The 24,981-nt window shown below is 40.4% G+C and overlaps 1 protein-coding gene across 1 annotated transcript; it reads right to left on the bottom strand.

Annotated features, from left to right (window-relative positions):
• Positions 1-5,846: 5,846 nt before the first annotated feature.
• On the bottom strand, positions 5,847-24,115 carry vegfba (vascular endothelial growth factor Ba). Its single transcript, XM_033631752.2, has 8 exons — positions 23,211-24,115; positions 16,504-16,555; positions 16,215-16,411; positions 16,046-16,119; positions 15,922-15,957; positions 10,501-10,584; positions 7,312-7,554; positions 5,847-6,688 (listed from the first exon to the last, which is right to left on the bottom strand). Exons 1-8 carry the CDS (start codon positions 23,286-23,288, stop codon positions 6,667-6,669), a joined length of 786 nt encoding a protein of 261 aa, XP_033487643.1. The 5' UTR covers positions 23,289-24,115; the 3' UTR covers positions 5,847-6,666.
• Between the last annotated feature and the right edge of the window lie 866 nt (positions 24,116-24,981).

The following is a 24,981-nucleotide window of genomic DNA, read 5'->3' on the forward strand; positions in this document are numbered from 1 at the left end:
TAATCAAACAGGATGACGACCTTGGTGTGACCTCATACGATGATATCTTTTGAGATGAGATAAATTAAAGAGATGAATTAAAAACAAAACATCTACAAGCCAAATTTAAATTTGTTACAAAGAGCAAAGATTAATGCAGTATAATGTGTAGTTAAGATCAAAATGAAGGTCAAGTTCAAATATGGGTGTGATCCAATCAGGGGCTGGAGGTGAGGGAGTCGGAAGTAGGGAAGGAGCCACCCCCCCCAACACACACACACACACACACACACACACACACACACACACACACACACACATTTTATGCCCCTGGCCCACATTTATTTTAAGTTGCAGATCGCTGTATTTCGTCTGGAGTGACGCCATCGAGAGATGGTCTCCAGTATTTTATTTATGAGTGATGATGGCTGGATGTTTTATCCATTGTTTTATACGATGTATTTTTGATGTGAGCTGGGTTTTAGCATTTGTTTTACAGAGATTTATTATATCTTTTTTATGTATTTTCTTTTAAGTATTGTATGTTCAAGCCTGTGTGTGCCTTCATTTCACCTGGCTGCAGGATAAATTTAAAGTTAAAGCTGATTTAGACACATGTTTTGTATGTAAAATCTCAGTTTGCAAAGTAAAAATGTAGCTGTTAAATTAATAAAAAGTACAATATTTGTCTCTGAATTTTTTTTGAGTAGAAGAATAACGTAACATAATCACTCACGTATCATAAACACATCATCACTGTACTTGCGTAAATGAGCTTAGTAATTTTCCTCCACACGTGTGGGGCTGCACACTTTTGTACCAGACCAGCTTCTGACTCAGCAGTACCAACGAGAGGAGGAGAGGGAACAATATTATGTCTCATAACAGCACTTCACATCACATCACATCACACACACACCTTCTCTGTACCCAACTCCCATGGTGTCACTGTAATCAAAAGTGTCTGTTTACCTTTCATTACCATCAAATGACACATTAAAACAAAGAGATGGGGGGCGTGGGGGGCGGGGGGGGGGGGGGGATGAGGTCATAGCAAAGGGACGTTACAGTGGATAAACAGCGACAGGAAGAAGACGAGAGGTCTATATGAAAAATAAGACATTTCCTTTAATAACATCTGTAACATCACGATAGTATCCTGGTATCATTTTCAATATATTTGACGATGCAGTATACACTTTTATGTGGACATTGAATCGATTAATTGGCATTTATATACTAATACAACATAAAACTGCATTGTTTTCTACAAAGACATCATAATAGGGCACAAATGGTGTAGCAGCAAAAAAAGAGTGTTTTCTTTATACATAGGCTACAGTAGTACAATGTATTTGCAGAGAAGAGATTCATTGCAAAGTATAGATAAAATGAAGTTACATACATCTCTAAAGTATGCACTACATCATACACAAGGTCATGGCATATTAGAGATTATAAAATGTTATATAGTTTAGTAAGGGGTCTCTACAGGCTAAGACACTGGAGGCTAGAGCAGGGCTACCTTTACAGTACAATGTGGACTGTGCAGATACAAAGCACACTGATGTTGATACTGACACATGATCAGAGTATTTGAGTAGGATATTAATATGTCATAGCTGTATATCACGAAGAGTTGTGATTTTAAAATGATGGAAGGCAACAGCAGATTCTAATGCTATCTGACGGAGTTCACTATTGGTGATTTTGTTGCTCAGAATTTGTACTTAGAAAATAAGATTTGGTCACAAGAAGTACAAACTGAAGGCCTTTATAAGCTGATGTCAGTTCTCAATCTAAATCTGTGTGCTCCATCAGTTGTTGTTTTTTTTTTTGCCCCCCGGGGGACTACTGTACAGTATGTGCTTTGCAATCTCCAACACAAGTGCAATCTGTACTCAGGTTCAGGGACTTTTAGGTTTCCCAAAACATTTGTCCACAAAAAGCAACATTATCAAGAAAGGAAGGCGGAAAAATTGGAAAAAATAAATAAATAAAATGAGCAGAAAAAAGCCAAAAGTGAGTGAGAAATATTTAAAGGAACAGTTAAAATTTTAGGGAATATGCGGAGAAGATGGAAACCACTCTCTGTGCAGTACACATATGGTTAGACCAGCAGTCAATAACTGAGCTTAGCATGTAGACTGGAGACATGGGGAAACATCTCACCTGGTTCCATCCAAAACTAACAAAATATGCCTACAAGCACCTCTAATGATCACTAATATGTTATATTTGTTGTTAAATCCCTATAAAATTTTTAAAAACTACAATTTGCTTTTTCACAGCTTGACTATACTTTGCCGGGAGTTGTGATTTGCTGGAGTCTCTGCTGGTTTCAAAAGTTCAAAGCCGTCAAACAGTTTGGCTCATAACTCCTCTTAAAACCATTATTTGTATCTGTAGGTGACAGGACAAGATTTTGGTATCAGAAGCAGTCTGGTTTCCATTTGTAGTCTGAGTAGTGTTAACCAATCATGATTCAACAGCTGGTAAACAGTCTGCGTGGACAGATGGAGACCATTGGCTAAAATGCAATCATGGAACCCATTGCCTATCATATAACAACAAGTTAGCTTTATATTAGCTCTTTTGAAATTTATCTGCATTCATATACAGATATCTGGTAATATAGATTAACTGAAATGACTGGCACAAAGAAGAATAAGCCCTTGGCTTGGATATCAGCTGGCTGCAACAAATCAACCGGAAATATTGGCTCTCGCCCCCTGAGGCTTACAGCAGTCAGACCAATAGCTGATGGGTTCAGAGGTTGGTAAAACCATAAGTTTTGGTTTTTATACAGGTTAAACAAAAGAGATTAGCGTGTTAACTGGTCAGTTTTAGAGCTGCTGTGACATGGACAAAGCTAGGCCAGCTGTTTTCCTCTGTTTCCAGTTTTTATGCTACGCTAAGCTAACTGACCACTGGCTCCATCTTTATATTTACTATACAGACACTACAGTGGTATCGATCTTCTCATCTAATGCTGTGTCTCAAATTTGTGTTCTTGCGTACTTAAACATGCTATTTTGAGTGCATTCACCCTAACACGTGTGGCAAAATGCAGTGCACTATGGGTACCTGGAAGGTGTGTTCATAACCAGGGTCTGACATTAGCACCTGCCACCCACTAAATGTGAGTCAATTGTTGGCAGTGGGAGTACCTGGCAAACATGAAAAATTCACAATATAAGACACTTTTAGTAAGGTTAGCGTACGATTGGATAAAACTATACACCCATCCGTTACTGTATTAACTTCACTAACTCATGCATCAATTTCATCTGAGGGAGTAGCTCAGCACAGTGTGTGGCAGTCGAGCAAGAAAGAGTGACGTTGGAAGCACTCAGAGCAGACAGGTGCTTCCCAACCACGACGAGTGATTAAAACATTACAGTGGTGGAAGTTTCTGTTTCCCAGCTGAATATTCTCTGTATGAATTGAAATGTAGTATACTTTTGCACATAGGTGGGCACATGCACGTAGACAGTACATTCCCACTCTCCATTTGCCAAAAACAAGGCTCCTCCGAAAGCCACGGTGTAATTTAAACACTGGAATGTGATGTTTTTTGTGTAAATATATATTGACCATTTAACAAGCTCATTCTTTACATTAAATTATGCGCTAAAAGATATCAAATTCTTTCATTCTTTTAGCGCATAAATTGCAAAAGTAGCAGATAAAAAATTTTGAGAGGCAGACATAAAAAATACCACAGTGACAGGCAGTGAAAAATGTTAATGTCAGACCCTGCTCATAATGGTCAAAAGGGTGGAATGCTGGACACTTTTCACCCCAATGGTCGCCATCTTGGCCACATAGTGGAAGGGGAGGAACCACTGCAGAAGAAGATGAAGCAGAAGAAGAAGAAGAAGAAGCAGAAGAAGAAGAAGAAGAAGAAGGAGAAGGAGAAGAAGAAGAAGCAGCAGCAGAAGAAGAAGAAGAAGAAGAAAATGTCAGATGCTGATATTTCCGGTAAGCACATAACAGGCGTGTTTGATTTGACACAATACTACACTGTTAAAATTCACGCACTCCACAAGTAAGTACAGTGATCACAGTAGACTACATTGAAGTTTACTGATGGAAGTATCCAAATTGAGACACAGCATAACCCACAGAAAAAAGGGAAGTTAGTGTATTTCCAAAATGTCAAATTATTCCTTTAAAGCCAAAGATCACAAATAGTTTGGGGCTACAAACGCTTTGGGAAACCATGTCCTGTTCCACTTTATCACACAGTGTCTGGTCTGTACTCAGAGGACCAGTTCAGTTCTCCTCATTTGAAAAACGCCTCCCCTCAGAGACCCTCACAAAAAAAAACTTCTTAAGGTTCCTCTAAACCAGTGATAATCACTAAAGGATCCGCTGCAGCTCCACATCTCTACACTGCTTATTGCTAAATGTAAATAAAAATATTACCATAGGAGGTCTGAAATAACACAGAGAAAGTAACAACAACGCTCTAATACTTGGTCATTAATATTTTGCGATATAGAGGTAGTGATTGAAGCATTGATTGACAATAATAGCAAACACTGAACAATGGACTCGAGCATGGAAAAAAATAATCTCATCTCAGGAGAGTATAAATACAGAGCTTATCACACAAGCCACTGAAACAAAGTTCTTGAGCTCAAGGCTGAGACACAAATAATTCAGACTCTGGACTGTTTCATTCAGCAGGATCATATGAATCCTGGGGAGAGTACGGACATGAATCATGGAGTTTCAAAGCTACTGTTTGTCATCTAGACGGGACGTCACTGGCAAAATGTTCTCAGTAAAATTTAGCGCAGGAGAGAAACTCTGAATGAGTGTCAAAAATAGGTTTAAACTCCATGACCCGCCATTATGGGTCCTCTGAGCTCTGGCTTTCGCCCGTCATGCTGACTGACAAGCTGCTCAAGACCTCGTCCTTTCTGAAACAGTCACAGTTCAAATCTCTGTTCCCACCCAGCGGCCAGGCAGTCATGAACTAACATGGAGCTAAACCGTGAGATTCGGTCAGAATATAAACAAGTTATGTTCCAAATGAATAATACGCTTTCCATCACAGCTCCAACATGCAACAAAAACAGCCATGTTTTCCTTTCACTGCACTGGGAACAGCTATTTGCTTGGTTTCTGTGTGCTGCGGACAACACTGCCCTGCTGATTGTTTGAATAACACATTATAATGTATATAGTCTCCCATTTGTGGCCAGTGTGAGCTGCGTCTGTTTAAATTCAATACATTTGCGTATCGGTTTAGATGCTCAGTGTATACACAGCCGGCCACCCAGCGTGACTCTTTATGCAGACGGATTAAAGATGAACAAACAAAACAAAGACACATTCTGCAATATAGAATATCTTTTCAATCAATGTGACAGAATTATAATAAAATATAAAACAGAGGCATATAATACAATATTAAATGAAGACTTTGCAGTAAATTGCAAATATAAACAACTGTCATATATCTGCACACTTGGTGTGGCACAAACAAATGCTTCTGGCTACCTGCATTCATTTCACATTGCGTGTAAATGTGTGTGTGTGTGTGTGTGTGTGTGTGTGTATAAATATGAATGTGTGCCTGCTATAGCACAGAGTGAGTGAGACTGTGTGTGTCTGCATTTGCAGTGTTGTCTGTGTTCCTGGTATTATAAGTGTGAATGTTCGTGTGTGAAGCAGTGGAGAGCCGCCAGGCCTCATTATTGTCATTCTCCTCACTGCCTAAAAGAGAGGCAAAGAGAGGCAAAGCGGCTGCTTTCAATCGAGGAGCCGAGGAAAGATGGAGACAAAAGGCCCAAATTAAACAAATGCCGGAAAACGGCTTGGAGAGCCAGCCCGTGGTCATGCGCTTTGAATGAGAGGGAACGGCTGCAGGGATATCCCATCTGGGGCTTTCAGTTGGGAGACCACACAGATACTCTCCATCCCAGCATTCAGCTCAACTATAGGTCCACGCACACTGGGGTGCCAGTTTATGTGCATGTCCTATGTCCTTCTGGTATGTCTAAGTGTGGACGTGTCCATCTATAATCTGTCGCTGTTGTTTTTCAAATCCTCTGCACAAAAACTGGCCTTGGCTTCAGCCTGGAATCTGTCTCCATGTGCAGTTTTCCTGCGAACAACAAATCACAACTTCCACTGAAGCGTCAACACATAGGACACCTGTGTAAGAACAGTCCACTTCATATTTATAATGTTCTTGTGTTCATGTGTTCGCACTATTCTCTTGTTTTTATAACATCAACTGCAGATTTAAAGCACCGCTAAACCACAGCAGAGCAGGAGCATGTGTGACTGTGTCCACCATGGAATGTTTTGTCTAAAATCCACCACTCTCTCAAAGTCGCCTTAAGCTGCCACGTCATCCCTCCACTCATGGGATGTGTTTTGTGACTCTACATGTCTGTACATGTGGACTGACAGAGGACTTGCCACAGAAGCAGAGGAGAGCAGATGTACACACGCACACACGTAGATCTATATTCAGGCTGTAATGCTGCACTTGTTGCTTAACTAAGAGCCCCACTACAGGATCTTTTGTATGCTTCGGCTAGTATTTCCTTCAGTCAGAGGGATGTCCAAGCGCCTGTATGCTCCATGGCACTGATGCTGAGAGTGGTAGATGAATCGACAAGGGTTGGTTGAAACAAGGAGGTGAAAAGGAAGTGAGGAGACACATCAAGTCCTCATGGCCTCACACCTGGAACATTAAACAACAAAGAGAGAAAGGAAATCAATTATGGATTCTACAATTGTGCACAATGTGAGTCTGGTGATAAAGTGAGCGTGTACGTTTACTTTGTCTTTACGTTCTTGTTCAAAACGACTTACATTTAAATCCAGCAAATGTGCCTACTCTGGAAGCAATTTGGGGTCCAGTGTCTTGTTCAAGGACACTTCGACATGTGGAATCGACCCTGTAACTAATAAGTCAACCTACTCTACCACTTGAGTTACAGTCCCTGCCAAAAAAGCTTTCTCATGCATCCAAAACTCAAGCAACTGAGTAACTGTCCAACTTGCAGAACCTCTGAAGAGATATACTTAAATCTGTATAGGAGATAGCTTGTGGATCGGCTCTAACAAGAAGCAATATGGAGATGCTCTAGAGTGAGACAACATACAGTTTAATTTTGTACTAGAAACACTCTGATGCAGCTCAAGCTTCTTCACTGATGCATTTTGCTATTCATTTTTGATAGGTTACTTTTTGGAACTCTGTTTTCAATACTCTAGACCACAATCTATGTGTTATTGTTTTTTAGTTATATATTGCTCGAAAATAAATAAACTGATTTGTGTTTTGGTTGCGTGTGGACTGACTTGCAGCGGCGAGGGTTGAGCCTCCGATCTTTCCGGCTGCACTTCTCAGGTTTAATGGTGCAGTGGCACTGACAAGACGTCACATCCAGTACCCACTTCCTCCCTCTGCAGGGGCGGCAACGTGGCCTCAGAGATGGCGACGGAGAGGGAGAGGGAGAGAGGCTGGTGGGTGGAGGTGTTGGAGGAGGTGATGGAGGAGGAGGAGGAGAGGATGGGGGAGGAAGAGATGGGGGTGCATGGGTCCTGGATGGAAGAGGGGAGCAAGAACAGCATTCAGAATTTATTAATTCATTGATTATGAGTCACAACAATGATTTGAGCTAAATGCAAATGTCAACATGCTAACATGCTCGCAATGACAATTGCCAACATGTTTAGCAGGTGTAATGTTTCACATGGTCACCATCTTAGTTTAGCATGCTAACATTTGCTGATTAGCTTAGATGTCAGTAGTTTACCAAATAGAGATAGATGAAAAGTTAAGGGGTAGGTTAAGGGTTTTTAATTCATCCTGAGGGAATCATGAATGTCTGCACCAGGTCCACAGGAAGTGTGCAGGGCTTTGAAGCCAATTTTCGTAGTAGCCAAACAGTGTAATTACAGCTTTGGAGCCAGTTATATGATGCCATTGGGCCCAAGAAGACTTTTCTCATAGACTTATATTTATATTGTAAAAGAGACATCTGTAAATCAGTGGATACATTTTTTGAGCATCACAGCCCCTGTAAAATGACTCATTTCACTATCAGGATTTGATCCATTTGGCATGGTAATATTTGGAAAGTCTGGAAGAGCTGCAAAATTAAATCAATTCATTCCCATTCAAGCTAGTGGAGCACCAAACCGGAAGCAGCCAGCTTGACTGGCAGAAGTCTCCAGTGTGCCTGCTCTGTCTGGCCACAGAGCAACTTCCATAGGAATGAACAGGGTCCTCCACCAACACTGTATCAAGTCTCTTTATACATCAATGATCTGAACCAAATTTCATGAAACTCCATCCAGTAATTATTGAAACAGTTGTTACGACTGCGGTCAACTTTCGTATCGCTGTTGTGTCTTTGAGGGAATGTGAATGTGTATTAGGTGTCTGAGTATGTAAGCCAAAAAAGTTTGACTTCCCAAGTATAAAATTACACAGATCTTCCACATCCATGAGCCCATAGAACGAGTGCACCAGGCTTTCCTTTATCCCTGCCTCTCAGGCTTGTTCACATGAATGACAGAATGAAAAGAACTCCAGATTTTAATGAATCTCACAGCTTCAAGACATGATGATTTGATTAAGGACTGTTTGAGTGTTTGTACTAGGAAGTTGATATACCTCAAAAATTATCTGCTGATTTACAGATGTCTCTTTCACAAAGTAAGTCTATGAGGAAGTCTTTTTGGGCCCTTTACCATCATGTGACAGACCTGGAAGGTGTGATTACATGGTTTGGCCACCATGTCAAATTAGCTTTAAAACCTTGCTTCATTCCTGAGGTCTTGCGAGGAGAAAGCACATCTTCCTCATCTTCCAACCAGCCATAATAGCATTCACACAAGTTGAATGTAGCATCTGCCATACTGATAGTTTTGTTCTGCTGGAGGTAGAAGGGGTGAACCATCTATTATGTAAACCTTATTTTCTCTTGTGTACTTAATTTAGGGAGGTTAGTGATTGTATTTTGGTTTCTTTGGGTTAGATTGATTGCTTCTTTATTTAAGAGGTATTTAAGTTTGTTTGACTTCTCAAGTCTGTGTGGCTGCTTGGGACTTTAGGAAGATGGGGGCTTGTTTCATGTTGTGTCTCCTTCTCCTCTAGATGAGGCATAACACACATATTTTAAAAACTACAAGGAGGCAGGAATGGGATCATCTAAGTCTGTAGGCTTCTTCCGAAGGGGATTACAAATGTCTGTAAAACACTTCATGATAATCCATCCAATAGTTGTTGAGATGTTTGGGGTCTGAATCAAAGCCGAAGCTAGAGCCACACTATGGGACCAATACACGGTCTACTTTTCTACTGATCCCACATCACGTTGCTGTCACGACTAAAAATGATATGCAAGGCTTGTTAAAATCAATCCCAGTCTGACACAAACCCACACAATACAGTGTGTGGGGGAGATGTGTGACTAATGTGGGATACTGTTTTCTTAGCTGCTGACAAACTTTCTGCTCTTCCTGCTGGTCTGTGTTTCTGTCCGTTACCATGGCTATAGTCACTTAGTTGCCTCTGAGACTTTCAGTTTCTCCTCTAGACGCTCAGTACTTTCTGTGAGTCTGAGAAATTTGCCTGCGTCAGTTGGTCCATTAACTGGAGCTGGTTCTGCCTCCGTCTTCCCAGGAGGCTGGCGGCTTTAATGAAGTTACTTAATGAGGCAGAGAGGGGCCATCTTTGTTCAGACCCTGATAACCACGCCTGCCGCTGGCATGGATAGAGGGGGTGGCATTTGGGAGCAAATTACACAGATTTCACCCCTGCCAGAGTCTGAATAAAGCCTGTTCTGAGTGATGAATGGGTGCTGAGGCACATCACACCCAAACCAAGTCACCTCTGCCCACCCCCAGAGCCCGGAAATGACTGACAGCAAAGGGAAGGGGAAGCAGATGGGGAAAAAAGAGTTAACTCTTATCCTTCACTGCTCGGGACTGAATCATGGGAATCATGTGGCAGAAAAACACACACATACACACACCTGTCCCTCTCAGATCACAGTGTAACAGGTTAATAATTTCAAAATGTCGTTATTGTCCTTGGATGTTTCTAACTGACCTTTGGAACAGCCTGAGTGTGGAATACATAACATGCCACATACCTCATCACAGTTAATATTAAATATGAATGAACAGTTGTAATATACAGTGTTGGTGTTGTTACGCTTGCTAGTCTTATGTGTTTAGTGCACAGAGGTCAGTCCCAGGCCTGTGTGTGTCTGTGTCTGTGTGTGTGTGTGTGTGTGTGTGTGTGTGTGTGCGCGCGTGTGTGTGTGAGACCTTGACTGCCATGGCTGTAAAACAAATTGTCCTTCAGTAATAATGTAGACCAGATAACCTACTTTTTGTTCTAATCCAAACATTCATACTGAGGCCGACAGTATCTGCAGAGCACAGACTAACAGAAGTGAAAACATCAACTTAAGGCTTGTAAGATAAGCAAAAAAAAGGAAAAAATTCAGTGTGTGTGCTGAATATCCAACGTACGCAGCTCTTATGGCTCCAATTGTTTTCTGTCTGGACTTTCCTCTCTCCTTTTTCTTGTCTGTTGTTGGCGGCTTCAGATAGGGCCTGAGAATATCAGACAAACACAATGTTTCACACATTAAACAGTCAGGGGTTGTATGTTTAACTTCTGTCATTATGTAAGCAACAACAAGATGACATTAGTCTCCCTGCACCTGCCAGATGAATATATTAAATATAATAGATAAATAAATTGTACTGCATGTCCCAGTTAAAGGGACAGTTCACCCCCAAATCAAAACTTGTTCCATTATATCTCTACAGCTGATAATCTCCAACACTCGGCAACTCAAACTAAAACAATCTAGACTGGTAAATAACCCGGGTAATATAATATTTTGATTTTGGGTAAACTGTCCTTTTACGTTGTTAATTAACATTTGAGAAGTTTGGGTTCTTTTTGTCCGACAACAAAACAACAAGTTTATATTTCTCGGTATCAAACAATGGTATTATTCTATTACTGTTACCAAAAGTCAGGTTCCTTATCTGCACTAAGTTATCAGGAAATGTCAAATAACATCCAGCCCCCATATATTTCATCTCCAAATGTTATTTTCACAAAATGGATAGCTTCTAAGTTATACCCTAATATAAATATTTAGGCCTTAAAAAAACACAATAAATCTCCTTTTCAAAACAGGAAGCTCACAGTAGAGACTTTCAAATGAGGTTCACATACTGTACATTCTCTTGTGTATAATTTATATCACCAATATATTTATTGAAATATTCCTAAAATATCGTTTGTTATCTGTATATTATTCTCTGTCCAACTTTGTATTACTTTTCATTTGTCATATCATACAGTAACAAAGGTCCTGCTGCAGCTACTCAACAGTGAGTTTTTAATATTTTTCTCATGTATACTTATTGAAATTACTTACAATCAGGGCGTAAAATTAGCACCCGCCAAGCGCCAATGGCGGGTAAAAAATGAGTTTGGCATGTAAAATAAAAACACACACCCGCTAGTGGCCGATGAAAAATTTTGAATTGCATGTGGGTTTTTTATGTGCTTCGACCATTATTGCCAGCTGTGTCAGACTATTTTGACTCTCGCGGCTTATTGTACGTGTGCCAGGAACGCATGACGTCAGCTACTGGAACCCCAGGCATTCTATGGTAACTTCTGAGCAAGATGTGGCAACACATTCCTGCCGTGAAGCCACCGCCAGAAAAGAGGAAAAACAAAGATGAACATGTTGGACTCGGACAAGAAGAACAGACAGTTCAATGGAGTACGAATGTTGCACGGCGTTTTATTGAAAAACGGAAACTAGACGAGGCTGGCCAGCCGCAATCATGGCTGACCTACGACCCCCACACCAACACGATGAGCTCCAGCCTTTGCCACAAGCACGCCAAAGAAACACAGAGTACAGGGTTGGATTTTCCTTAAGTTGGATTTTCATACTAAAAACGTAAGGGAATTATTTTTAGTCAAACAAGGCATGATTTTTTTATTTGACTGGTGAAAAATATGTTTGGCCGGTAAATTTTTGGAGATCACTAGACAATGGCAGATGAGGTAAAAAGTTAATTTTACGCCCTGCTTACAATAATTTAAAAGTGCATTATGCAGGGGTTTCTTAGATTCATACAAAAATAATCCCTCTCAATCATCACTATGACTCACTAAAAGTGTGTGGCTGTGTATTTATCTGCAAAGACTCTGCAAAAGTGAGGTCAACCATGAGCTGCACGCATCTAAGAGGAAGCTACGAAAACAGCTGACACAGAGCCAGAAGAAATGCAGATATAGTAAATGAGAGTAAATCTGGTGTCGGCTTTCACTTTCACTTTAACTGGTGATTCTGTTAACAAGCAGTAACAGACAATTACTGCATAGTATACCTTTATATAGGCTACATATATCCTTTAATTAACCAGGTAAAAGCCTCATTGAGGTTAAAAATCTCTTTTTCAAGAGTGGCCTGGCCAAGAGGGCAGCATAAAACATTGTTACACATAACAGCATAATTTTTAAAATTATTCAGGAACAGTCACATTGACTCAAAGAGCTAATTTCTCGATCCTTTAATATCGACTTGAAATTCCCCCACAGTGATCAACTCTGCCAGTTTCAGATCCTTCTGTAGATTATTCCAGGATGAAGGAGGAGCATACTTAAAAGCTTTTTTTGCCAAGTTCTGTTCTCATCCTTGGAACCAGCATTTGTAGAATATTTTAAGAGCTAAGGCATTATTGATTTTGGTTTCTACACATGTATGTAGACAGATAAGAGGGAGCCAGGCCAGGAATAGATTTATATATAAAAACCAACCGATGAGAGAGCCTGCGGACATACAAAGATGGCCATTTAGCAGTGTCATATAGAGGACAGTGGCGTATGCGATTTCCACAACCAGTAATAAGTACATTTAAAGGATCAAAGATGGAGACGAATTTTTTTTAAAAAAAGGATAACTGAATGCTTCTCAAAGCAGTAAGTATATTTTAAAGGTTTTAGGAAAAGTGGTAGAAAGTACATTTACTCAAGTACAGACTTTAGTACCATTCTAAGGTACTGATTATGTTCGTTTCATGCTGCTTTACTTCAACTCCACAACATTTAAGAGGGAAATATTGCACTTTTCACTTCACTACATCTATTTGTCAGCTTGAGTTGCAAGTAATTTTGCAGGAAAAGGTTTTCAAAGCCTGCAATGAACACGTAAAATGCCACTTCTTTTTCAAAATCAAGTCAAATCAAACCACCTAGCACTTTCTAAAATAGCTAGAAACAGCTCCACTCTGACCAACGAGAAACATTACAATGCTGCTTTCATGTTAATGAACCAGCACAAATTATCCAGTGGTATAATACATAATATATGACAATATAAGTCAAACAGGAGCCATCCTGCTGCAAAATGGCAATTAATTTTTTACTTTAAAGGGCTTTATGTACCTTCAAAAGGAGCCCAAAGCGTTGGTATTTGACAACCTGTGAAATGAGAGTCAACCATTTGTTATACAGTCTATGGACTCAACAATCCCAATATCTTTTTCAGAGTTACATGCAGCACATTAAAGTATATTTTGTTGATATTGCTTGTACTTTTATTTAAGCATAGTTTTGAAAGCCGACCTTTTACTTGTATTAGTATTTTCACAGACTGGCATTGCTACTTTTATTCATGTACAAGATGTGAATACTCGATACAGAGCACTGACCAGGAGGCTTCAATAAACCTTTTACTATTACTATGTTATCACATTCCGTGACATTAACATAAATCATTGACGAAGACAAAACAATGACGTAAACGTAGGTTGTCAGGAGGAGAGGAGAGACACTCCCCAACAGACATGGAGAAAATGTTTTGAAGACTTAAAATCATTACTGTATCTTTGTATTTTTGGGCCATGTCCTCATTGCCTGTAGTTCATCTCCCTATCCTCCTTTTATTTTGAGTGTCCAGCCTTTATTGAGCACAATCTGTTTTACTTTTATGTGTGCTGGTGCCCTAAATAGCAAACTGCATCTGCTCACAACTTTGGTTTTTGGCTTTTTGGTTTAACTTCCCTGCCTCAGCTGTAAATTATATTAAACATTATTTATGGGGACAGTGTTTTTTAGCTCTGGCAGTATTGACTGATTCTGCTGCTGCTGCTGCTGCTGTTGTCTTTGGAGCTCTAAATTACTATCATAGATGCGTGACTGCTTCGTCAGTCTGTGAGAGAGCACATGGCAAGGGAGATAAAATCATCGCTATGGTGACAACAGGATGCGGGCTGTCCCAGGGGATGCTGGGAGAGAGTCACACAGATGCTAACTCACCGTGGGGCACACACAAACACACAGAAACACAGAGAAACACACAGAAACAAATATTATCACACACTCACACACGGAAACTTTCACATACATTTAGACTAACCTATACAGAACATACACTTGTGCCAATGTATTCAGCAAACAGTCACATAGACACATGAAACCTAAACAGGGTAACAAAAATCATATACACACATATACATTGGAATCCTTTATTTATGTCCACATCCTAACAGGAAGCAGGAGCACATAAACATTAAAGATGCAATCATATGATTGTGTGGTTGGACCTGCCAGTGCGAGGTGCACAAACAAACATCAGGGATGCAACAGAAATGTTCCTTTCACTGTGTACAGCTGTCAGCCCCATCTGAACCTGAACAGTGTGTACCCCCTGAATAGAAGGGTTTCTTTACTTTCAGTATTATATCAGCCTAAAGCTATCAAACTTTAATGAACCATGTCAGTTTTCTATCATGTTTTAGTCCACTGACAACAATTCTGAAGCTCTAAATTCAACCTGCAGAAATACATATCTGCTTGCCTTCAGATACGTGAACCATCAGTCAACAGTTTGTCACCTTGAATCTCTTTGACAAAGTCTCATTATGATGAGTTATCCAAGTAGTCCAGCTCTTTAAAGCCCATATTACGTAAATAAATGTGCCTGGATCAATTTTATCTTCACATTATCTCTTCATGTTGCCTGCCATTTTCTTGCCACCATGTTATAAAGGCAAAAAAGTTCACAGAAGTTCAAAAGTTTGTTGTGGATGACAAGTGACTGTTTAGAAACTCTGTTCATGCTTCATTAAAGTGGAGACAGATTACTTTTCAAGTTTTCACCCCTTCAGCATTTCCAAGTGGTATCATTGTTGGCACCGCTGTCGCAAATAAAAGCGGACTGCTTTCCGTTTTCCCCAGAGCCTATCAACTACCACATTTTCCACAGTTACTTTGGCTGCTCCACTGTCTGCCTTTTCCTCTACTGGGCATAGTAACAGCAAAGAACTACATTGATTCATTTTAATAATTGGGTATAGCTACTCATAGCTACTGGGAAAAACAAAGATTGAGACTTCATTTTCCTGGGTGATCATACCCGCAGACAGACACTGATGATGTTAATTTGGTTATGTCTTACTTTTGTGAGGTGAGATATCACCCTGAGATACTGTAGAAACAATGTTGTGGACTCCGTGGAAGAGGACCCGCTCCCTGTATAGATATAAATGGCTCATTCTAAAGTAACGGAAACATAATGATTCTTATTTTCAGGTGTTTATACACTAATGACAACATAATTATATTATATCTCTGCTAATAAATGCCCCTTAATCCTACACAGTAGACCTTTAAGCCCCTTATGGCTACCAGTGCTTTATCAGAACAGTTTTTGACTGACACACTGGCTGCCTCCTCCTCATTATTAACATCAGCAGCAGCACTATCAGAGCATCATTAGTGGACATGTCAGGGTTTTATTAAGTCATCAGAGATGATAGAACATGACATTTAATAACAACAGCTCAGTCACATACAATTAAACAGGAAAGACAGAAGAAGGATAAAAAACTATAAAGAACAAAGAGTGTTACCTTATTGTAGGTGTTGGCTGGAATTGTTCTTTTAATCTGCACACAGATAAAACAGACAACATCAGTATAAAGGTGCAGTGAGGTCGAACAACAATGCACCTCTGAGCACACTGTGGTTTCTTACCTGCACTCGCACTGGCTGTGCTCGACAAATGGTAGCTCAATGAGCTCGTGTTTCATGAAGGAGGTTCTCATCAGCTGCACACAGATCAGAAAATATTCAAACCTCATCTCACTGTTTCCAACATTAATCATTTACACCGAGGGGTTTTAGTGTGTGTCTGTGTGTTTACCTCCATGGTGAGTGTGTGCGTGAGCGAGGGAACACACTCCAGGGCCTCATCAGCACAGCAGCCACCACATCGCCTCACTGACACGCAGGATGGGACGAAGAGATGGTGCGTCTCCCCTGGCAACTCCCGCCAAACCTCCACCAGAGTGTCCCGAGGCTCACAGCCGCTCCGGGAATAAACCTCCAACCACCTCCGCACTGGTGGAAATAAACCATCAATGTCACGATTTTATTTCTCTCTATCAGCTCCATGAATAAGTGCAGGATTCTAGTAGAAATAGGGAGCATACCTTCTCGACCTTCCCTTGATTTTGGGGAGTCTGCTGGCCGCCAGTGAGCAAGCTGGAGGGAGAAATAAAATTAATGAGCTCATGTGAAAAGCACTGTTACAATAGGTTTAGGGTTTCCTGGTCAGGTTGACCTGTTAGATAGCATTCAGCATTGCACTTTGGAGTCATGACAAGTGCTTTGAGTTTAGTCCAGAAAAAAAGATGTATAGTAGTCAGTCAAAAGTCATCGTCAAAGAAAAACAACATTTTTCTATACTTAACATACATGGAATACATATAATACATTAAATATAATATATCTGCTGCTACTGATAATCTGACTTTGTATTTATGAACTAACCATGATATATGGTTAATCTAACAACTGAGCTATTGCCTGCAACTTCCTGTTTTTGTTGTAGAAAGGCTGCTGATGCATATCAACCGATCAAAGTATTTCCTGTTAATGAACACCACAGTATTTCACACCTGGCATCTGAATATGACAGTCTCAATAATGCAGGGAGAAAGTGAAAACTCTGAACTTTGAAACACAAAAATAGGAGAGTAAGTGCAGGCTGACAGTAGTACGACAACTCAAACATGCCTCATTTTGGACTCCGTCATCAAATATTTCCTACAAGGATGGAGTCCACTGGTGCACTTGAGCACGTAACTGAAAATGTCTACACGCAAGATTAAAATCCAGCCATATTTCTAACAATATAAATGTCTGAGCCAGGGAGCTGGTGGATTTAGTTTTGAACGAACTGTACCTGCTACCTTTGCCCTGCTCAAGTCTATCACCTGATAATGGTGTTTGAAACACTTTCAGTAGCCCTGCAGTGGTAGATAGTGAGAGTTCCTGCCACTGGATTTCTCAGAAATGAACTGTTACAGTTGGTGTGTAGGGAGTTGACAAGCAAGACGCCTAATGCTATCTTATAAAATGAGCCAAAGGGAGACAACCTACTGCAGCTTGTATAGAACAGATGATTTGTTCTGACAGTAATATCAATACTAATATATACTTCTATTGACCATATTGTACTTTCATATTGCCAACATGTAGTTCACTCACATACAGTTTCCTCTAGTCACTTCTTGGAGGCAACATAACCATTCTTATTCTTCTACTCCACTACATTTCTGTGGCAAATGTTGTACTTTTTACTGCACAATGTTTACTTTACAGCTACTCATTACTTAGCAGATTAAGATTTTACATTCAAAAACAAATAATAACCTTAAAAAACCTGGTGTAATGAATCATTAAACCAGTGGTTCCCAACTTATTTGGCTTGTGTCCCTTTACAAAAACAAAAGCAGTTGGTAGGGCTGAGTATCATTTTAAAAAATGATGATACCAGCACCAACATTTGTACCCTTCAAACGGTAACCATACCAGTAGAGTACCTCATTTGATATCCATAATGTGAATGGAGTGGTGTGTAGTATAGCCATACTTTCAAACATTTTGTTGGCATCTCTGCATGCTGAGCTGCCAACTCTGTCACATACACTGTGCTTGACTTCACCACGTCACACAATGTGTGGGTTGTAGCTGCATCTACTGGATTGTGAGCTTCAGGCCGGGAACAGATGTGAGAGTCACTCAGCAGCACACACACAGTGAGTGACAGGGCTAACTGTTAGCATCACAGCTAACGCTACCTAACTCTTAACAGGTTGAACAACAGAGTCAAGCCATTCTGGTGTAAGTTCGAGTTTGTTGAGACTGTTAAATGGCTCGGTGTTGGATGTTAGCCGCTGCTGCTGTGTTAGCATGTGCTAACCGGGCAGACGTTGAACTGACTGTTCATTGGGAAGAGAGCAGCCCTGGGGATGACAGCAACAGAAAGTTTGCTATTCCAGGGGGAGTTGGGATGGTCCAGGATCAGACTCCTAGCGCAAAAAGGACTGAATGCAGGTATCGTTTGACTGGAGACATTTTAATACTTCCTTGTACTAGGTTATTAGCGGTACCGATATCCAGCCCTTGTAGTTGGGGCCTCTTGTCATGTTTCAGCTGTCTATGAGTTGTTAGCAGCTCCACTAAATAGGGATTTGGGATCTAAACTTCTCAGATGGTTTCTTTAAATAACTTTGAGGCCCAAATTCACAAATAACAACAATTTGAGAAAAATCCAAAAATGAAAACAGATTATTGTAGCAGAATGTATTTTTCCTTCTGTCCTCTTCCAACAATCATCTCATGACTCCTCAGATTATCTTGTGATTCCTTGTAGTGCTTTTCCATTGGTACTTTTGGCTGCGCCCAGCCAAACCATGCCTTATTGATTTCCGTTTCCATTACCAGTGTAAGTCGCACCCGAGAAATACCATCTCAGGAGTCATTTCAAAGCATGCCGGACCACCTCTGAGCAGGATGTGGTGAATTCAAATGGGCTTCGTCATCATTCAGGGAAGATTCTTGCAGTGTTGTCATCAAGACCTACTACATCAAGACCAAGTAATTACCAAGGCCAAGTCAGGGCGGGACAGAGTCAAGATCAGACCAGTGCGAGTCCACCATTGCATGACACACTTACAATGAAATGTGGAACATGCAAACCATAGACATTCCTCAAGTTGATCTGAAAGATTCAAATTCTCATAAAAACACCCACAGAAAACAAATGCAGATTCCTTGTCATTCACATGTTTTTAAATGCCATATACTGTATGTGTGAATGAATAAGTGTATCATGAAAATTGTCTTGAAAAAAATTATCAAAAGGCACTCAAAGGTGAATGCTATATGTTGGAAGTTTACTTTGTTATCTATGAGCAAACAAATTCAAACACTAAGGATCTGAAATCAACTTCATTCAGCACTTCGTTATTGCATAGGTAATTTAGTGATATCCCCACAGTGATGATCTCACCCAGTCTTGAAAAAAATACAAAGTCCTCTTTGTCCAGGACCAAGACAAGACAGAGTAAAAATGTGGTCGAGTCTGAGATGAGACCTTCAAAAAGTGGTCTTGAGACCAATCTAGAGACCAAGCCATAGTACTACAATACTGGAATGTTCATTTTCCAGATCCATTTCATCATCCTGTCTCTGATTGTCAAGCAATAAATGGCGAATGCCGAGCAAAACTGTGACAAAAGCCTGAAAATCCATGATGCTAGGTAGCTGGCTACCAACAACCATTGCAAAGTGCAATAGTAAACAACACTGAAGAGGGCACGGCTTTTAAACGTCATGACTTATGACAAGTGTGTCATCAGTTAAAGAGACACCTTCAAGAGGGTAACCCTTGGTGATGTAATCTCTGCCACACTGAAATGATGCACTAGGTAAAGCCAAGTCAAGCTGAGTCAAGCCAAGCCAGCAAAAGTGTATTGAAAAGGGCTATTGCATTGGCCCAACTCCTAGCTAAGGAACGACTGAACTACATAACTTTGTATAAAGTTCTTAAATTAAGCTCCATCTCGACCTACAATGACAGTTAAATGCTGCTTAAACATTGATCAGTATGAACAGTCTAACAATGTAATACAGTAATTAATAATATACCAGACAGAGTTGACATTTAACTGCAGAACAACTACTTTTATTTTGAAATTTTGGGTACTGATAGTACTTATGTACTTTTACGTGGGATTATAATACAGGGCATTGTTAAATTGTTAATTTTAGCTAACTAAATGATCTGAATCCTTCTTACACTACTGAAAAAACATAAAAAGAGAATTTGAATTTTACAGCTCTCTAAAACACAAACATAGCCAATAGTGGACCGATGTGTGTGTTAAGACCAAGGCCACTTCTAAGGGAATGTAGACTTTGTCCAGTTGCCCCTCTTTAACTGCTCCACCCCCTTCTACCCACCCACTTGCACGCACACACACACACACACACACACACACACACACACACACACACACACACACTTGTTTGGCCCACATTGATCCTGTGTTAAGCTGGGACTGAGGCCATTTTGTGACTGGTAGGATGTGAGCTTAAGTAAGTGTGTCTTTTCTGTATCAGTCTTTGAGACGGGGATAAGATTACCTCCTTTTGGCAGCCAAACATACACACACACACTCCCAAGTGCCAGCCCCGTGCCATCTGCACTGGTATTGTTGCCTGTCTATTGTCTAACAGGTCCAACTCCCAGCCACTCCCATAACAGTGTCCTACAGCTGTACACCATCTCCCCCACACTGAGCTTCATCACCACAGGAGGAAAATAATATGTCAGAAAAGCAGACAGCATGACAGTACAGAATCTCAGCTGAGAGACAGCGGCTGTGAGCAGGTGAAGAGTCATGCTGCTGTGTGTCATGTAGCGTCTAGGATGATGCATCGTTAAAACATACAGCAGCACATAGTCAGGGCTGGATCCCACACTGCTGCAGAGCACTGTCTGTTCCTGATACAAGTCCTCCAGACATAAATAAAGAAACAGCACATGCAGGTCTCCCCATGTGTGTGCACGCTGCTGTGCGAGCAAAATGTCAGCATTAACAGTTATTATCAGTGATAACTATCAGTAATAATAATAACTTTTTTTAAAATTGCACAAAGCTAATTTTCGACTCCATGAAGAACTATCTGTACCACTGTCTGATGAGGCACCCATTATATTTATAAGAGTTGATTCATGGCTTTAGAGCTAAAATAATTAGTTGATTAAGCAATCAGTCAACTGCCAGAACATAAATTGCCAACAAATTTGATTTTGGAATAATCACCAAAGTAATTTATCAAGCAAAAATATCAATCACTCTCTGGTTCCAGCTTTTCTAATGTGAAGATTTGCTTTTCTCTGTTTTATTTCACTGCTAACTGAATATCTTTGGATTTAAGACTCTTGGTCGGATACAAGTGCAATCTAAAGACTTCCTACTACTTTCCAGTTGTGGAAGAACTACTCAGATCTTTTACAAAGCAAAGGTAGCAATACTACGGTGTAAAAATACTCTATCACAAGTAAAAATCCTGTATTCAAAATCTTACTTAAGTACAAAAGTATCCGCATCCAAATGTACATTTTTGTACCTAAAGTTAAAGTACTTACTATGCAGAATAATCTATATTATTTTATGGAATTATGATTGTTGATCCATTAATGTTGCTTCACTTTAATGTTGCAGCTGGTAAACATAGGGGTAATTTTCATTATTTACCCATAATAATATATCATAACTTCTTGGTTTGTTTATATTTCATAGGCCTATTAATAATCTAAGTCTGCAAAGTAAGTATTGGTAAGTATTGGAGTAAAAAGTAAAATATTTCCCTCTGAAATGTAGTGGAATAATAGTATAAAGTGTCATAAAATAGCTTTAAGTACCTCAAAATTTTACTTAAGCACAGTACTTGAGTAAAGGTACTTTCCACCACCATTTTCGGATATTTTCCAGATGAATAAACAAATCTATTCATTGAAAGAATAATCCACAAATGAATCAATAATGAAAATAATGGTTAGTTAGAGCCCTAAATAGCTCTATTAGTGTACGTTATAGGTTCACAGTTACTTTGTCTTTTTAGCTAACAAACGGTAGCTCTTTATTTCACCAGGAGACCTATCAAATATACTGGTCATCAGTGTTAATAACTCATAATAATAGTTGACCTATTGATAAATACACTTTTTGGCTTTCTTACCCAGAGTTAGATGAAAACATCGACACCTCTCTCTTGATGCCAGTTCAGTGAATATGACGCATTAGCTAGCAGCTAGTTAGCTTAGCTTATCTTAGCACAAAGACTAGAAACTACTAGCCTTCCTCCGTCCCGCTGCTAAAAAGTCTAACTACAAACGCCGCTACAGACCACTTATTAACATATTATATTATATTTATTAATACATACCAAAAAAACGTTGTGTTAACAAAAATTCGCCGTTTTATGAACATCATTTTACCTGCCAGACAATTTCCTGTCCTGAACAGTTGCTAGGAAACCACCATAGATTCCAGGAAGTTACAGGTCCCAAGCAAACAAAAACCGTTTTACCACTGCCTATTTCTTGTACATATTTAAACAAGATAAAATATGTTAATAAGTGAGTTTAAGGGGAGCTGCTAGGCAGAGTTTGTTACTTTAGGACGGAGCAGGCTAGCTGTTTCCTCATGTTTCCAGTCTGGAGGCTAAACTATGCTAACCAGAGTGGTAGGCTATCCGCTCATTAAACTCCCGGCAAGAATGGCAATACACAGATTATATATCTATTAATTTATTTCTATTTCATTTCCATTCATTAACAGCATTATGTAAATTAACAGATTTAAGTCCAGGCCCTGCCTTCCTGATGCATTAAGATAGCTAAAAATGACAAAGTGCCATACTGGAGTGCGATTTTCCGCAATCTGATAACTCAGAAGTTGTTCTTAACTGATCTACAAGGCTTCATTAAATTTTTTTATTGCAGTGTATAAATCCTCTGTATAAAGTTGCTGCACTAGAAGGTGGTACTGAATTTATGATAGTGAGACAATAAATACCACAGTGTCACTAAATAAATCACAGCGTCCCACAGTAACACTACAGTGAATTTTCCTGTCATTGGGCCGGAGGTGACAGGTGTCATTGACCTGGGGGATAACTTCCACAAGGCTAAAAATTCCACATGCTCTCCACCAAACCAAATTACAAACAGGGTCTTACTTTTATACCGATCAAGTGATGATCAATAAATAACCTGGGAATAAGCCGCACAAGCTGACCACATCATCACACATGCACTAAGGGTCAAATATATACATACCTTGGCATGGGAAGTCGGTATTCTGGTGAGCAGCAGGAATTGAAACATTCCTAGAATAACTTGAAGCATAATCCCCATTGTGTAGGAGTCCAAGGGGCACGCAAAAAATATTTTGGACCGATCCAAAAAAAGGTGGCTTGTCCTCTGTCCTCTGTGTCCGATTAGAGACGCAGAAATATGTCTTTCATTCTCCAGTCTCCCTTCCCTGAAAGGACACCCAGGGTGGCATCCTCATTGCTGGAGGAATATTTTCAGCCTCGTCTGAAGTATAGCAGGAGTCAGTTCCCAACCTACACTCTGACAGTGACAGTTCGTAGGCTACTATTACTTTAATTAGTCAGACACTGGAGTAGGCTGATGTCTAAAATAACCATCCCACCACTAATTTTAACAGGCACTCTCAAGTAATTATTCAATATCTGATTGTGGCACCACTAACTTAAAATCCAGATTTATTCCAATGAGGCTTGTTTAAAGTTTCACAGATGCCTGCCTATATTTATTTTAGGTCAGGTCCTGAGCTCATTAAACCGGTGTGGGGGTCCGGTGTGACGTGACTGGAGGATCATCCAGATTCCCGCTGAAACGTGGTGCGATCATAAAATCCTCAATGTGGCTGTAAACAAATACCCATCACGTTTATCCACGTTTATCCGGTAAAGATCCGACGATTCAGCCCGACGTGCAGAGCTGGACAGTGCCGCATATTCCGCTCCCTGGCTCGGTCACAGTCTCTCCACAGTGTCGCTCCCTCTGAAAATGTGACGTTTCCCCCTCTAGGCGCATCTTCCCATTTTTTATCCTCTTGTGAATATGACTAGAATAACACCATCCACTGACACGGCAGCACAGCTAGAACAGAACCGGTGGAGAAGCAGGGTAGTCCGTGGACAGACACAGAGAGAGGAGAGGCAGGAGTCTTCATTAGTTTCCTCATTTCCTTTGCCCTTGAGACGCACGCAGCGTAACCATTGCGCTGCCAACTTTTTCCAAACGGGACAGGCGCACTGGATACAGGTGCAGCGTCTCAACTGGTCTCAGAGTGGGCGGTCAGGGGGCCTCCAGGGGCCCCCTGCAAGTGGGGAGCAGGGCTGTAGCTGAGGACGCTGAGGTCATGTCCTCTGGAGTAAATCTGGAAATTCTGGGGGTGTTACTTGAGCTATCTCTGAGGACTTACGTTCTATTATTCTGTAAACCTGAGATGCCTAGTTGATTAATCAATAAGTGCATTCACAGAAAATTTTGACTTGATCTGATTTGTAATCTTTAAAAAAAACAGGTTCTTGCTGCTCAAATGTAAATATTCACCATCCATCCATCCATTTCTATTATCTGCTTATCTGGAGCTGGGTCGCGGGGAGGCAGCAGGCCAAGCAAAGCACCCCAGACGTCCCTCTCCCAAGCAACACTTTCCAGCTCCTCCTGAGGGACTCCAAGGTGTTCCAAATCCAGATGAGAAATGTAATCCCTCCATTCACTGTTTTTGTTATTCATCTATGACAGTAATCCATTAAATTTGGACATAATAATCAACCTGAAGATGTCACCTTGAAAACCGTGGTGGGGATTTTCCCCTATATGGACATTTTATACACCAAGACGATTAATCTGGAAAATGTTTAGCAGGTTAATCAATAATGAAAAGAACTGCCCTGACACACCGTGGCAACACTTGGCTGTCGGTCAATGTCCGGCTGTCAGTGAGCGTCTGTCCCCCTAGTTTTTGCCGTGTGTCCCACATTGTTGGCACTGGTCAGCCCTTGTAGGCTTT

This window comes from Epinephelus lanceolatus, chromosome 7, assembly GCF_041903045.1.
Source record: "Epinephelus lanceolatus isolate andai-2023 chromosome 7, ASM4190304v1, whole genome shotgun sequence".
Taxonomy (NCBI): Eukaryota; Metazoa; Chordata; class Actinopteri; order Perciformes; family Serranidae; genus Epinephelus; species Epinephelus lanceolatus.